Genomic DNA, 17,501 nt, shown 5'->3' on the forward strand with positions numbered 1-17,501 from the left:
CCAAGAAAACTGTCTGGCAATTTAGGAAACTCAGTTTGAGAGAACTCTCAATAATATATATAAATTTCAGCTTTATTAAAATGACGTAAGTTTATTTCTAAAATAGTATAGTTTAGGGGGGTCCGGCGGGGGTTGGAACCACACTACGTGTCTGGCAATGAGCAGCGCAAGTTATAATAGTGCTACGAACAATATATGAAAATATGGAGTTTCTTAAAATAACGAATTTGGTATGATTTTTTTTACACCTTTGTTACCTGGTACCTGCCAAAGGAACCACGATCCAGGTTTCATATTTGGGGATCGTTCTTACCTGTGTTGGGGACACACATACAAGAACTTTCACGTTTATTAAAATGACGTATGTCTGGCAGTCGTGGGCTCTTGCTCTATCAGTGTTGCCGCACGTTTTAACTTTTGCCTTTAATTTGATTTTCTATTAAATTTTGTCCAAAATCCTTCTCAAAGTCTAGTTTCAAGAAAAAAACAAGAAGTGCATTTTTTTTCAATACATGTTATTCTTCTTTATATTATGTAACTTTAATTAAATGTGATCCTATTTCATTTTATTGCGTCTTTATGAAAAATTTTATTAACGGCAAAATATATCAGTCTCATTGGAAACAACAAATGTTCCACCTACGAAGCAACAATAATTTTAAATCAAGCAAAATTTTAGATGAAGTTGGCTTAACCGTGTTACTACGTAAACTATGAAGCAAATAACTTCTCAATCAATGTTTTCTAAATCTTAATTTAAATAAACATGTGACATATTTTGTAAAATAAAACTCAGAATATATTTATAGCACAAACGCTATATAACTGTGGTATTATTCAATGTCTGTACAAATATTTATTAAATATATGTAGTTTCACTGCTTTTGCATGAGATTTTTAGCTCCTTTTATGGCTCCTTTCTAATAATAATTTCCATATTGAACTAGGCAACACTGCAAACTACCGACGCCCGCCATTCGTGTTTGCTGTCAAAACCTTAATTTCGATGTCTTGAAATTTATTATAAGTTTGCACTCTTTAATATTAATTTAATGGGACATTGATAGTAATTATAATTTCTTTTTTACAATAAAAAATGTCTAATATATCACTTGATAAGGAAACATTCTATCGTCGCATGAAAAAGCTGTATGCAGCATGGAAGGTTGGTTGTGTTCTTTATTGTAATCTCATATTTGATATTGTTAATTAATAAAGTATAATTTTCAGGCCGCTGCAGCTGATTCTAAAAGCGATGAGGCACTATCCAAGATAGATTGTCTAGTATCTTGTGTCGGTGTGGATGAAGATACCCTTTACAGTAAATCAACAGCGTTACAGGTTCGTTCCTTATATTAACGTGCGTACAAACGTGTTTTTTTATTAGGCTGACGCTTTTGCGTCTTATATTTATCTTAATTTTATAGAGCATATACTTTGAGTATAATAGTTTATTTATTGTGTCTACTTTTTACTCTGAATTATTTCTTATTGAAACAGACTTCAATCAGATCAATTTTGGTACGGTTTTGTTAAGATTTAAGATAGTTATTTTATTAAGATTTCTCATATTAGAGGTATAGTGCATCCTTTATATTTATTATAGTATATATATATCATATACTTGCAAGTAATATTTCTATTGTGATAATAATTCAGTTTTTGTTTCATGACAATTAGTTTTATTTGTGAATGTTAAGACAACTATATATTAAATTATTACAGACATGGCTATTTGGATATGAGTTACCAGATACAATAACTGTCCTCACAGAGCACAGCATGTGTTTCCTTGCCAGTAAAAAGAAAATTGAATTTCTCCGACAAATTGAAAATGGTAAAGATGAAACAGAGTTACCTCCTGCAAAACTTCTTGTTAGAGATAGAGTAAGTATTTATTTATACCAATGGTAATGTATTTTTTTTTTTATTAATTTGAATATGTCTTGATTATAAACTTGTAACTTTATCCGTTTCGAAAGTAAGAGACTCAGAATAGTAACTACTTTAATCTAAAATGTCACATGTCTATGTGACATTTTGTATCAGAGACCAATTATTAATTAATTAATTATTTTTGCTAGCATATTAATTAGTTGATTTCTTTTAAAATATAACATATATTTAAACATTTGGATATGTTGATGTTTCATTTTGTTTTAAATCACTATATGGCTGGTATCTTCAAATAAATCTAGACCAATTAGTCTGATAAAGAAAATCAATTATACATTAATCTATTATTATGAATACTAAGAGTTCATACCATAGATTCTTATGCACCCGATTTATTCCATATCATCTCTTTACATTATCAAATTAGTATTATTCTCATATATGCATATACACCGATTATGTTCAGTCAAGTTCATAGATTACATTATATTATCTAGTGTATGAATGTAAATTTACAACACACTTTGTATGGCTTGATAAACTCTGCATACATTCATGGTATTCATTGTATTGCAGTATTATATTATTGGTTACACAGCAGGGCACTAAGTATCATTACTTACATGATTAGTATATGAATGCACAATTATTTTAAAATGTATGTTAAGAAAAAATTCTTTATATTATTATTCATTCCAGAATGATAAAGATAAAGAAAACTTTAATAAACTTATACAAGAAATAAAAAAATCAAAATCAGGAAAATCTCTTGGTGTATTTGCTAAAGATAATTATCCAGGTGAATTTTGCGAAAGTTGGAAGACGGCAATGAAAGCAGAGAAATTGGAAAATGTTGACATCAGTTCGTCAATTGCCCTCCTCATGGCGCCCAAAGAAGATCCTGAAGTAATAACTGTGAAAAAGGCTTGTTTGGTGACTGTTGATGTGTTTACGAAATATTTAAAAGACCAAATCATGGAAATTATTGATTCAGACAAGGTATGTTTATTTATTTATAAGTTCAGTCATTAGGTATTACATAATATTCACTGAATTTCTATTCTTTTTGTCTATACTGTGAGAGTAGCAAACAAACACAATCAATAATCACTCTTGGGATCTGTGACCACTGCCATATGGTGTGTCCAGGAGCAATACAATGATAACTAAAAGGAGTTTACATATCAAATAGTAACTAATCTATAAGTGTAAAATTTTGCAGTAACATGTTGTAATGTGTGGAACAGCTTGACTGATTCTCATGAAATTTTGTGAGCGTATTGAGTAGGTCAGAGAATCGGCCAACATCTATTTTCATCCCTCTAAATGTTAGGGGTAGTCCACCCCTAAATATTTTTTTATTTTAAGGAAAAACAATGTTTGCCGGGACAGCTAGTATAATATATAAAGCTGCATTATTACATATGAAATTAATATTATACAGATATATGTTAGACCCAAAACACATTTATTAATTTTACGTCAACAGAAAGTAAAACATTTGAAGCTTGCTGAAGGAGTAGAAGCTGCAGTATCAGACAAAAAATATGTCACAGGTGTTGATACAAGCCAAGTAGACATGTGCTATCCACCAATTATCCAATCAGGAGGGAACTATAGTCTCAAATTTAGTGCTGTGTCTGACAAGAATCACTTGCATTTTGGTGCTATAGTATGTTCCTTAGGTGCAAGATACAAATCATATTGTTCTAACATTGTTCGTACATTGCTGGTCAATCCTACTGATGAAGTTCAGAGCAATTACAATTTTCTCTTGAACTTGGAAGAGGAGGTTATGAAACACCTGGTGGCCGGCGCAAAACTGTCATCAGTATATGAGGCTGGTTTGGCATTAGCAAAGAAAGAGAAATCCAATCTGGTGGATAATCTTACAAAGACTTTCGGGTAAGTAATTTTAAATTGATATTTAGTGTTTGTTGTGTTAAGACTGTGATCAAAACAGATGCTTCATGTAATTAAAGCAGTTTACTAAAAATTTTGTATTCTTTGTCACAAGTTTGAGGTTTCTATAAATATTAATTGTACTTCTTTTGCACTTCAGATTTGCCATGGGCATAGAATTTCGAGAAAGCTCAATTGTGATTGGGCCAAAAACTTCAATAGTTGCTAAGAAAGGCATGGTATTCAACATTAACATTGGCTTGGCTAACCTACAAAACAGTGTCGCTACTGATAAGGAAGGAAAGGTTAGTACATTCACTTCAACATAATAGATATTCTTCTGCATTACTTAATTTGATTATGTCATATAGCACTATTTTGATATTGCACAATATTAAATATTATTATGCAATATAATTTTTAATATTGTGAAAATATTATTATATCAATCAAAAATAGGTCGCAATATTCTTAGAGGTAGATATAATGTCCGTCATGCATTTCCTCATTTCATTTTATTAATGGACTAGTTATTACCCATGAGATCATTCCCATGGATTCAGACTTTTTTTTATTAAAATTAATAGAATTTCTTAAATCCCTTCATTATCTTTATAACCTTCATTATGTTTATCATTATCTGCGCGTGAAAGTCCCGTCAAATTAGGTCCAGTCGTTTCAGAGATCACAGACACAAAAATTTCAAATAATATTTTTTTATGTAATTGTCATAATACTTTCGTATAAATTTAGTGTAATCCTATTAATTTGAAATTACAAATCACATCTTAAATTTTGTTTAATCGTATAGATATTGTAAATCAAAATTAACTTTTGTTAATTTTATGTCTGATTAATAATCTAAAATTTATGTCATCACACTAGAGGGAAGGGGACTCTCAAGTATGCTGAACTCACAATACCTATACTCATAGGTTTGATTTTATCAGAATTGTTTTTCTTATTAGAATTTAATAACATGTCATTTTATCCTTTTATATCCTGTTAGTATTTGATACAAATTACATATTAACTTTATTTGATTTTTGTTATTACAATTTTAATACAACTGAAGCATTGTAACATTGTTTCTGTTCAGACATATGCACTGTTCATTGGTGACACAGTGTTGGTGAATGAGGAGCAGCCGGCATCTCTCCTCACACAATCGAAAAAGAAAATCAAGAACATTGGTATATTTTTAAAGGATGATGATGAAGATGAGGAAGAAGAGAAGGAGAACAAGACTGAGATACTTGGTGAGTGAGATTAGTGCAACCAGTTGTCATTTAAAAACTAATTTGTTTTTTTTTTTGCTTCAGAATTAAAAATGAAGGACTAATGGCAAAGTATCTTGCTGTTGTAAAGATTGTTGTTGTTGTTAGTAAAGCTTTATTTAATAAAAATCAAAATTGAAATTGCAAAGTTGAGTTCAACTTTTGTTTGAATTAAATTAATTTACTGCTATAATTAATGACAGCATTTATATATTTTCTTATTTAGAATTAATGTTTTTCGACGAAAAAGAAGGCAGATACATATTAGAAACTTGTGTGGCTTGTCATTTCAATTTCATCTATCACTCTTGCTGTAGAACCTATTAACATCGTGTATGGCACTTCTTTTACGCAATGTGCGAACGGGTTGATCTGGTAAGCTGGAAAGAAGAGTATGCGAGACCCTACATGCTCATTCATCTGCTACATATACATAACCTACTCCATGTCTTTCAGACTGTAAAGGTGCCATGCGCGAAGTTGATAGCCTATAATTGATAATGAACCATGAATATCATGGTTCATTATCAATTTTTCTCTCCTTTTCATGAATAATGTAATACATTTAAATAGTATTGTTGTTTATATTTAACAGTGTATTTGAAAACTTAATCAGATTTGTTATTATAATTATAAATCTGAATAAAAGTCTCAGTTCAGATATGTATATGTATGTGTTGTATTTTAACAATAAAATGTGATTGAGTTTTCATTTATTAATACATGACTTCACCTATGCATAGGAAAAGATTTTAGGTGATACTGATCATTTAATGTATTGAAGAATTTGTGAGTTATTTATCTATTTTTACTTACATGCAATCGTGGACGGATAGAAAACGGAGGTGAGTTCTATTGTATTAGATTGCCCACTAATTGCATGTAGTGAGTTTTAATTATGCTCCAAGTGTTGCGATATAACTTGCTGAAATATAAGTAAATAGTTAGTTCAAATAAAGATGATTAGTTTGATTCTCCTAAACATATATAAAACTGTCACAAAGTAGAAAATAAAATATATTGCGTTTTTTATTAAATATAAGTCTAAATGAATGATTCTTTGTAATGTGAATAAAGTTTATTTGTGAAGTTGTACCACTCTCATCTCATTCCCTTATAAATTTGAATCTAGTAATAAGCATCATAAGTTTTATTTCTATATCTATTATTTAAACACGCACACATTTAACTTTAGATTAATTTATGAGCACATAAAAATTTAATGTTGTATGCATTACCCTAGCAACATAATTCTTAATATTATACAAAATTGTAGGCAGAGGCAAAAGGACAGCTGTTATCGAATCTAAGCTTCGCACAGAGCATTCCTCAGAGGAAAAACGGAAGGAACATCAAAGGGAACTCGCTATTGCTTTGAATGAAAAAGCAAAAGAACGTTTGGCCAAGCAGTCCAGTGGAAAGGATGGGGAAAAGATTAGGAAAAGTACAATTTCATATAAAAGTGTCAGTCAAATGCCTAGAGAGAATGAAGTAAAGGAGCTTAAATTGTATGTTGGTGAGTTCATTGATTTTTATATATGTAGATATACACTAAAAACATTATTTGTTAAAGTTATATACATATATTTATAAGGTAGATGTGTATATTTAACATTAAGATAACAAAATGGTTTTTGAAATTATTAAATAATATCATATTAGATCCTTGACCAGGATAAAGTTTGCATAACTCTTCAAATTTTAAAATTAACTGAACAGGTCAATTTATTACCAATCGTAATTTTCAGACCGTAAATACGAGACAGTGATCCTGCCGATATTCGGTGTACCAGTACCATTCCATATTTCCACAATAAAAAATATATCACAATCAGTAGAAGGCGATTATACGTACCTTAGGATAAATTTCTTTCATCCTGGTGCCACTATGGGCAAAAATGAAGGGAATTATGCACAACCGGATGCTACATTTGTTAAAGAAGTGTAAGTGACATCATTTTTAATTGTACATTTAAAATTAAAGTCAATTATTCATAATAATATTTGTATTAACCATAGTTATATAAGAAAAAAAATTAATTAAGAGTACAAGTTTTAATAATGTTGCATTTTGAATTTATCTTTGCCTATGATTACACATTACGACTGTATATTGCAAATAATAATATACAATATTTTACTATATTAAATAAACACTCCAAATATAAAACAAAGGTTTAATAAAGGTCCAAAGATAATTTTTTTTTCTTATATATTAACTTTTAAATCTACTTATTAATTATTTTAGCACCTACCGAAGTACAAACACTAAAGAACCAGGCGAGATATCTCCGCCGTCCTCGAATCTCAATACAGGCTTTAGACTCATCAAAGAAGTACAGAAAAAGTTCAAAACGCGCGAAGCTGAGGAAAGGGAAAAAGAAGACTTAGTAAAACAGGACACTTTGGTTCTCTCACAGAGCAAAGGAAACCCAAAACTTAAAGATTTGTATATCAGGCCCAATATAGTCACTAAGAGAATGAGTGGTTCTTTAGAAGCGCATTCAAACGGATTCAGGTTCACATCGGTTAGAGGCGATAAAGTTGATATTCTTTACAATAATATAAAAAATGCATTCTTCCAACCATGTGATGGAGAAATGATTATATTATTACATTTTCATTTGAAGCATGCTATTATGTTTGGTAAGATAATTCTTTGATTGTTTAATAAATACTCGTCTTGGTTTCAAATAGTAGGGATTTATATTTTCTTACAATTACATATGCAGTCTATGTACCTTTTTATGTATAGTTATTTTATTTAATATTAGAATTTTTAAAATCACTTTTTTGTTTATTCATAACAAACAAAAATTATATTTATTTTAACAAGCATACTTATACTCTTATACTGTTTAGAATTATGGATGATGACATTTTTGCTACTATATGTCTCCCACTTCTTTTCATCCTTAGGATGACTAAGTGATGAGTAGGGAAACAAAGAATCTTGTGTAATTATGATGTTTATATTTTAGGTAAAAAGAAACACTTGGACGTACAATTTTACACAGAAGTGGGTGAGATTACAACAGATTTAGGTAAACACCAGCACATGCATGACCGCGATGATCTCGCGGCAGAACAAAGCGAGAGAGAACTACGTCACAAATTAAAGGTCGCCTTCAAGAGTTTCTGTGAGCGAGTTGAGAACATGACTAAACAAGAAGTCGAGTTTGACACGCCCTTCAGGTTAGTATAGTTTGGGATGATGCATCTACGTAATGTCAGGCTACGACAAATGTGTATGAGAATGAAGAGTATTTTAATATGTGATTTAAACAGTTAGCGCAAGCGGTTATTACCTATCCATTATCATCCATTAAAAAAAATGTAAATTATTTTTATTTAAAATTTACAGAGAGCTAGGCTTTCCTGGTGCACCATTCCGGAGCACAGTACTACTGCAGCCCACCTCTGGCGCGCTCGTCAACCTAACCGAGTGGCCGCCCTTCGTCATAGCTCTTGAGGACGTGGAACTGGTACATTTTGAGAGAGTACAATTTCACCTCAAAAATTTCGATATGGTTTTTGTATTTAAAGACTACGCGAAAAAAGTGGCAATGGTGAACGCTGTACCTATGAATATGCTGGATCATGTCAAGGAATGGCTCAAGTAAGTAATTCTTTTGTTGAAAACTTACATATCTGTGATATAATTATGGAACTAGAACCCACATCACATATCTGAGTCGAGTCCCAAAGTTAATTAGCTGGCAATAAGGTAGTTTATTCCAATGAAATGTATGCAGCATTATTACAACAGCATATTAGTATTCTCCTATTGTATGCTTCGTTTAAACAAATTTTTGAGCAAGTTTGATAAAAGCAGTTATATCTTTACTTAAATAATATGTAAAAACAATATTAACATATATAATAGTTTTGTGATATAAATCTTTTGGTAATTAGCTATATTATATTAATTTAATATATAAATTGTGATGATAACTGTAATTTGCTCAATAATAATGGTGGCTAATGAACATATGAAAATTTTAATTTAATTATATTTTCTATAGGCGTCACGTCTGCTTCTTAATTTCCTAATAATGCATTTAAATTCCTACAGTTCATGCGACATCCGCTACTCTGAAGGTATACAATCTCTAAACTGGACGAAAGTCATGAAGACCATTACCGACGACATAGAGGGCTTCTTCGATAACGGTGGCTGGTCTTTCTTAGACCCGGAATCTGATGTCGAAAATGCTGAACAGGTCAGTTAAGTAATTGTGATATAAGCAATTTAATAATATCTAAAAACAACAGAACAGCTTAAATCTTCAGGGATGATTTGATAAACGTAACTCAAAATTGAAATTGTTTATTGTCAATGTAACTTGAATATATAAAGTTTGCTTGACTGCTACTGGTAATGTAGAACTTTATTAATATAGTGTGTAGACAATAGTACGAATATTATTTGTTAATTTTATTAAGGTAATGGTTCTCTACTTGTACGTTCTCAATATATGCAAACTATTTATTTCAGTTATATTCAAGTTTCGAATTTCTCCTAGACTGCTATTTCCATAAAGAAACGTCAGTATTGTTATGAGTCTTGTAATTACAATAATTTCATGATGTTATTGAATGTTTGTAGGAAGATGATTCTGAAGAGGAAGATGATGCCTACGAGCCTACGGACGCAGAGTCGGAAGAGGAGTCTGAAGATGATTCGGAGTACGACTCAGAGGCTTCCGACGAGTCTGCCGGCTCAGGAGATAGTGAAGGTAAATTAGGGATATTTGTATAGAACAAGCTTACTAATATTACAAAAACGGAAGTACATCATCATCATTCCAACCATCCATCCACACTCACATGGATGGATGGATGAATGTTTTTGACACAAACTACTTTTATTTGATTTAAAATGGATGTCGGTTGATAACAAAACATTAAACTCGATATATACTCGACATATATAAAATCTAATCGTAACCATAAAAGGAAGATTAGATATTTTGTTTATCTAAAGTTAAAATTCAAAAGATGTTAATAATTCTATTATTTGAATGTAATTTAAAATTGATGTTACAGAAGAGGATGAAGAATCTGGTAAAGATTGGTCAGATCTAGAGCGCGAAGCAGCTGAAGAAGACAAGAAAGAACGGAATTACGACCGCGAAGACTTCGATCGGAAACGCAAGGGTGGTCGCGATCCTCCCCGCTCATATGGCGAGGATGAGAGAAATAGAAAGAAGAGCAAACATGACAAACACAAAAGTTCCAGTCATAAGAGTTCGAGTCATAAAAGTCCATCCAAACATAGTAGTAGCAGGTAGGTTTTCCAAATAAAGCTTAATAAGAGAGTTTAAGATTTAACTTTTTTCTATATAAGTTTCTAACCAGGCGTTCCTTGCTACGCCACAAGGAGTGCTTATTAACAGTTAGCCAAACTTGTATTTTGAACGTAATTTCTTCTCGCTTTCATGAAGGTGGGATATGGACAAATTATAGTAAGAAAAAGTTACATATATTTAAAAAATATTTCAGTCCATCGAAGAATCGTGATAAGCACCACAAATCTCACCACTCAAGTGATCACAAATCATCACACAGCAAGTCCAACGGGGAGCACAAGAAGCATTCAAGCGATCAGAAATCTCATAAGCGATCTCGCGATGACAGTCGGGAACATGGGCGTAGTCCCAAAAAAGCCAAGTATGTTATCTATTTATCCTTTTTTTTACCACTTAATTTGATAATTCGTACTGTTCGATAGGTACTTTTGTTTAAAGTCAAGCAAGATGCTTTAGAAGGTGTAATCTCTTTTGAAAGAGACATAATAATAGAAAAGTAAATAAAATTTTACTGAGATAGCTTTTGTAAACAATCGTCTGTGTGGTTTCTACCTATTTCAACCGTAACTGTTGTTCATGTATATAGGCGACGCTTAGTGTATTATATCATCAGTGGTTACGTCAGTTTGTTTGCCATTCTTATTACATATAAAATATATAAAACTTATATTGGAGATATTCCATATCTTTAGTGTGGATAGTAGTACAAATATTTAAGGTTGGCAGCTACTTTCTTACTTGCCTCAAATATTTGAATATCACCACCATTTTGTTTTTTCACAGTGGATTTATTTATTTCGATTAGTTTGGTTAGTTACTCTTAAAAGCAAATTTTTAAGATCTCATATTTTTAGTAGCTGGAAGATTTATACTTCTTTGTACATTAAATAATATTTTTTATTATACTTGTTTCAGGAAATAAGCAGACGAAGTAATTTATTTGGAGTTGAAACGGGTTCCATTCTATGCATGCGGCTCGAGAGTCGGCTACAAAACGAGTTAATTCCTATCCAGTGTCCATTTGCATAATGTTCAAATCTGGTTGTCTGAAAGTTTATATGTTTGTACATTGATTTCCAGCGATAATTGTAATTTAATTAATGCAACAAAATAAATGTAAGATTTTATTATTTGCATATTTTATTTACTCTTGTTTTAACGTAAAGTCATAACATTCTATTATGTAAAATATTATTATTATATTTAGCATACGTGATTTGCATTCAGTCTCACGACAATTCACACCGCGCCATCTAGTCCCAAGCTGAGCAGAGCTTGTACAACTATTTAAATACATAGAAAACACCAGATCGATACAAACAATAACATGCATGAATGCAAATTTTGCATCTTGAGAGGAATCGAACCCGCCATCATCGGAAATTCAGCAGTATGCCAAACCGCCACACCACAGAAGTCATCAATAAATTGGTTTTAAGTAATGCAACAAAATAAATGTGAAAATGTTTAATTGCACATTTCATTTACTCCTGCATTAACGTCATAACATTGAACGATGCAAAATAAATTAATCAAAATGTGATCAAGTCACAATCACAGAATATTGTATACCAATATTATTGACTTAGTTTGAGATGTACATAGTGTAATTAGTTTACATTATGGAAAGTATATATAAATATACAGTAGTCAAATTAATTACACATTAAATACATCATCGTATAAAAATAAAACAATTAAATCTTGCCTAATTATTTTTAGTTGATTATTTGATATAATCAACTAAAAATAATTAGGCAAGATATAGGGTAGTCTGTAATTGTAAAAACGCAACAATGAATGAATGAATGAAATTTCATTTTGAAATATACACTACAAATAAATATTCTGTGATTGTGCCAATATTATTAGCATAATGCTATAAAGTCTACAATTACTTCTATTACATTAGCAATTGATATAATTCATTCTTCGAATTCTAAGGACTATCATATATCACGTTTTTTATGTATATTGAATTCATCATACTACAGAACACGTTAACAAGACACCAGACTGGTTGTGAGTAGTTGATCAAGATTCTTGTTACACATAAGGTCATCAATCATCATAATGAATACACCGAGAACATGAAGATTTTCTTAGTATAAGAAATGTAATTTGGACTAAAAGTATTAAAAAAAAAACTTTTTATGTAGTTTACTTATTATTACGTTTCTAATAATTTTTTCCCTTCGATTTCATGCCACTGATCTTCTTTATATTCTATTGCTAGGTCTCGGATTATTATATATCACTGCAATGTATATAATAATAGAATTAATAGTAGACTTTATTCGACTACGCTAAATTCTCTACTATCTTACATCACAAGCTTTCTAAAAATCACATAATTAAATTGTACATTATTTACATAAAAAATAAATAAATCTACGTGCAAGTAGATTATCTAGGACTGGTTTTCTGTCTCTTGCGCTGCTACTACGGGCCCTCTCGGTAACACTGATAACCTAGCCTCAGGTAGCTTGCTCAAGTCCTGCGACTTCTGTTCTTGGGTATCGGTCGAACTCCAATATTTCTTATTGACTAACATTAACAACATCAAAAGAGGTAGATGTAATAGAGAAAATCTGAATAATTTTCTTGAACTGCTACTATCCGAATTCTTGTAGAATTGCCATGCTGGAAAAAGCAATAATAAAATGTATTAACATGAAATAAGTAACAAAAAACTTTAGAACATTTTATATTTTTTTAATACATCATTGAAATATACTATTCTATATAGAGTAGGTATTACTTCTAGATTTAAACAGGATCATGATCATCAGTTATTACATCAAAGAATGGTATAAAAAGTAGTCAGTCTGTTCGCTTAGATTTTTCAACTCCGTAATGGATTTTAATGCAGTTTTTAGCAATAGATAAAGTGATTCTAGAGGAAGGTTTATTTTTTATATATGTACACCCGTGCAAAGACAGGGCTAGTTATTAAAAATTTTAAAATAACTTAAGTCACCACAATACATACCTAAGTACATAAAATAAATATTTAGCGGTAGTGATTCCAGTGCAAACCACATATTAGTTACATCGAGGTACGGTGATGCTAAGCAAGTTGCAGTTATTATTCCCGTATGCCTGAGTGCCACTCTTCTACACAGTGCTGAAAGACACAATTAATTAAAAATACATTTATGACTATTTAAAAGTGCATATATAAAATTCGTTTGAATAAAGAATAATTCTATTTAGGTCGGTATGACGTTATGTTATTTTCTATAGGTATTTAAATTGAAGGTATATAATTAAAGGAATGCATGATTATTTCACACCAAAATAAGACTTCTGAGCGTTATTTTGGAACGTTTCTAATACCAGCTGATACTTGTGATTTTATCTTCTTTTTTTGAGATAGATAGATAGTTGTTTTATTTATGTCAACAGTATAAATTACAAAAATTAATATTAATTATTAAAGTAAAACAAAATTAAAAGATGTATAGCCTAGTTATGCATTCTATCTTCACGTCAAATTTTGATAACATCAGTTCACCCGTTTAGTCAAGGTAAGAAATATACAAACAGGCAATTTCTCATTTATAATATTGAACAATATGGATATTGTAGCATAAAAAATTGTCAGTCTACAATAAAGGAAATCATGATATCATAGTATGCATAACTTTACTTTCTGTATTGTGCATCAAACTGAACTCATATATTTTTATATACATACCTGGATCAGTTACGGCCATCATTCTGTAGCCGGCGCGTGAATAATCAGGCCGTAGGTTCCAGGACAGCGCATTGAAATGAGGGAACTGCCAAGAGTATAAAATTGTACCCAGCACTAGGGCTCCCATGTCCAGACTGCCCGTGCAACCAACCCAACCCATTAATGGGGGTATCGCGCCCACTAAAACAGTCACATCAGAGAAATAGTAATACATTATTACAAAGAAAAAAAAAATGTTAATCTTTCATACACGAAAACTAAATATAACAAATAGAAGAACATAAACATAAGGTCACATTGTTAATGATGATGAAGCACATCATAACTAGTGTGAATATGGAGGAAGTCACAACTCTGATATTTTGTGGACTATGTTTTCTAAACTTTATAAGTATATTTAAGTTTTATAATTTATATAATTAAGTTTAAATAAAAAAATACAGGATTACTTCCAACTGAAAACTTGTAACTGAAAGCCCAGGACAGTATTCATGAAACTAGATCAGACATGATTTTCATCAAGAACCAGTCCACATAAAATGATAAATTGTTATCTTTTTTTTAAACCAATAACATAAACCATTTTTGCATCATGGATCCCAACTTGTTTATAATTAACTCTGTAGAAAGAGTAATGGAGGTAACTAACTTGAAATACATACCAACAGAGCCCACCCATGTGTTGAGAATTGACATCCTTTTCATAGGTGTGTATACTGATGTGTAAAGAATAAGATTGGCTGCACCAAGCCCTGCGGTCACTGGGTTCACTCCCAAATAAAGTATACTTAAACCAGTAATGCTTGTTACACCCGCAAAGCTTATTGCGTGGACGGGCCTAAAAAAACAAAGCTATGTAAACATCAATTGAATATAGTTTTTTAAATTAACTTGAATATTGAGTTTTTTCCATATCAATCAAAACCATAATGCTATAATTACTAATAGTTGTAAGTTTTGAAGTCTTTAAAACAATAAACACTGTTTTTCAGTGTCCAAATCATCTGCAATAGTAAGCATAGCAATGCCCATGGCACATATAACAATTAAATAATGCAATATTACTACCTGAGAATAATATTGTCTTGTGACTTTGTTGGACCACTTATCAGGTGACTGTTTTATTTATATCAATCTACATGGCTTAACTATATATAGATAAACCAGAATAATTTTATATACTGGTTATTTTATTTTTTATTGATGATAATGTTTTTAATTGTCTTCACTTATGGTTTACGCTGGGCACCAATGTAGGATGATAATATGGACAAGATGTCAGGTCAGTTTGCCCATCTTGCTAAATTCACCAGGAATTTATCATTATAGTTTTCAGGGAGAACTGCATGGAGTTGAAATTGACATGTTATATTGCTAGCAAAGTCAGTCCACATTACTAACAATCTCCTTTCTTCCCCTACTTCCCCACTAGCTCCATGCACAATCCAGCATTTGACTGTGTTTAATTTCAGATATGGGTATATATTGTATTTTTACTTTTAAACATATGTATTTACTGAATAGGTTTGTATCTTCTCTTACATCACAAAAAAATAATACTTACTCTAACAGCCCTTTGACTAGAACACGATTTTTCGTTCTAGACATTTGAGCATCAAATGGGACTTCATGGTACTGGTTTATTGAGTTGGCAGCGGCAGACACCAGGCCCGTACCAGCAGCGCACAATGCAAATGTAGTGAAGTTAAATGGGGCCGGTGCAAGGGCATAACCCGCCATCGACGTCATAACTACTAAAGCTGTGTACAGTATATAACATTCATTAGAAATATGTTTTATTAAAATATTTCAAACATGGAAAAAGGTGTCTGCATTAGTATGTTTGTCTCAATCTCAATTCATTCTATTTATTCCACCATTTACTTTACTTTTCACCGTTAAGCTTTGTTCCAATCTGAAGGGTGGCACAAGTCTGACAAATGGAGCATAAAACATTAGTCTTAACAAGTGCCAATGAACAAGATGTAATATAGGCATCTTAATATGTTAAATGACAACAAAGACATTATAAGCTATGGTTTTAAGTTATCACCATGTGTTTACCACCTTTTTTTATAATTGGCTTTGACATAAACAATTAATATTTTCAATTTGTAATATACAAGCACTTAATATATTCCAAATAAATTAATAAATAACCCAAATCACATATGCAAATGTAATTTCTTCTATTTTTTTTTACAAATAGTAATTTTTGTGTGAATGTACTTACATGTTAGTCGAAATTTAGACAGCATCATACAATATTGTCCAAATTTATTGTACTTGTCAAGAGAGGGAGTTTCTTTCCAAACCCTAGCATCTTTAATCACATTTTTTGTTTTCTTTGAGGGGGTTAATGTCTGTGATTGTGTAGTAAGAGGTAACTGACTCTTCCAATTATGTGATGTTGATATTCTAGCAATTTGCTGTGCTAGAGTGCCATTCTGAAAATACATAATACCATTTATGCCATAATTAAAATAAACACAGTTTTAAAAATAGTAGAATGGTAAAATAATCCCAATAAAAATGAAGTTTTTCACTTCATTCCTATCAGGATCATTATTCTTAAATATATATATATATATATATTATTAAGATTTATTATACTAAAAAATAAACTTACTCCAATTTTCAGCACCACTGATTTTGTGGAAAGGCCTAATTTTCCATGTCGTAAACATAAGGTGCAATGAAGCACCTTTATGTAGGACATATTTATTAAATATGAATGTTTTAGGTTAACATTTTGAGATAACACTGAAAAAGTAATGAATTCATAACATAAACAAAGCAAGATTCATACATTAAAAAACATTCTAATTCCGTATATCTCTATTTATAAGTATGTGCTTGTATCTTTTTAGGAATTCTTAAATATAATATCAATTAGTATACAAACACTCTTAATAGTTAACAGTTTCAATTAGGTAACAAATTAATATCACCCATATTAAACAGGTTAATAAACAATATTGGGACATTGTAATGTTATATGTTTGTATAGTGCTTTAGAATTTTTCTTACAAAGTTCAATAACAATAACGCGGCTGTTACATAATAAGCATTTTTTTTTATTTTACTCATTTTATGACAATTTGTTACATGGCACATCGAAAACCGTAGGATATAGGCATATTACAACACATGATAATTTCAAATAAGAATTGCATTTACATACATATAGTATTCCATTATAAATAATATTAAATATTTCGCGATATCAGGATTTATTTATTTAGAAGATAGAATAATACAGTGAGGTTAAGTAAGGTTAAGATTTTCTATAAAATTGACTGTGATGGAGTATGACATTTTGATGACATTATTTGTCCTGACATTGACTTTTCTTTTTAACGTTATGGATTTTTTCTTTACATTTTAATAGCCATTTAGTAAATAAATAGACAG

The 17,501-nt window shown here is 30.8% G+C and overlaps 2 protein-coding genes across 2 annotated transcripts; one reads left to right on the forward strand and one right to left on the reverse strand.

Annotated features, from left to right (window-relative positions):
- The first annotated feature begins 970 nt into the window (after window positions 1-970).
- On the forward strand, window positions 971-11,507 carry LOC131845115 (FACT complex subunit spt16-like). Its single transcript, XM_059194153.1, has 17 exons — window positions 971-1,165; window positions 1,231-1,341; window positions 1,726-1,887; window positions 2,596-2,895; window positions 3,386-3,801; window positions 3,959-4,103; window positions 4,898-5,057; window positions 6,352-6,591; window positions 6,824-7,019; window positions 7,324-7,721; window positions 8,057-8,270; window positions 8,440-8,694; window positions 9,151-9,298; window positions 9,685-9,814; window positions 10,125-10,365; window positions 10,581-10,748; window positions 11,303-11,507. Exons 1-17 carry the CDS (start codon window positions 1,097-1,099, stop codon window positions 11,307-11,309), a joined length of 3,360 nt encoding a protein of 1,119 aa, XP_059050136.1. The 5' UTR covers window positions 971-1,096; the 3' UTR covers window positions 11,310-11,507.
- Window positions 11,508-12,109: 602 nt separating this feature from the next.
- On the reverse strand, window positions 12,110-17,375 carry LOC131845113 (protoheme IX farnesyltransferase, mitochondrial). The gene is made up of 8 exons (XM_059194150.1): window positions 17,272-17,375; window positions 16,717-16,850; window positions 16,321-16,534; window positions 15,652-15,847; window positions 14,750-14,925; window positions 14,088-14,267; window positions 13,380-13,514; window positions 12,110-13,030 (listed from the first exon to the last, which is right to left on the reverse strand). The coding sequence occupies exons 2-8, from the start codon at window positions 16,804-16,806 to the stop codon at window positions 12,798-12,800; spliced, it is 1,224 nt and encodes a 407-aa protein (XP_059050133.1). The 5' UTR covers window positions 16,807-16,850; window positions 17,272-17,375; the 3' UTR covers window positions 12,110-12,797.
- Between the last annotated feature and the right edge of the window lie 126 nt (window positions 17,376-17,501).

The sequence above is a fragment of the Achroia grisella genome, unplaced genomic scaffold (genome assembly GCF_030625045.1).
Source record: "Achroia grisella isolate CSIRO2021 unplaced genomic scaffold, CSIRO_AGI_Agris_v1 utg452, whole genome shotgun sequence".
In the NCBI taxonomy this organism is placed as follows: Eukaryota; Metazoa; Arthropoda; class Insecta; order Lepidoptera; family Pyralidae; genus Achroia; species Achroia grisella.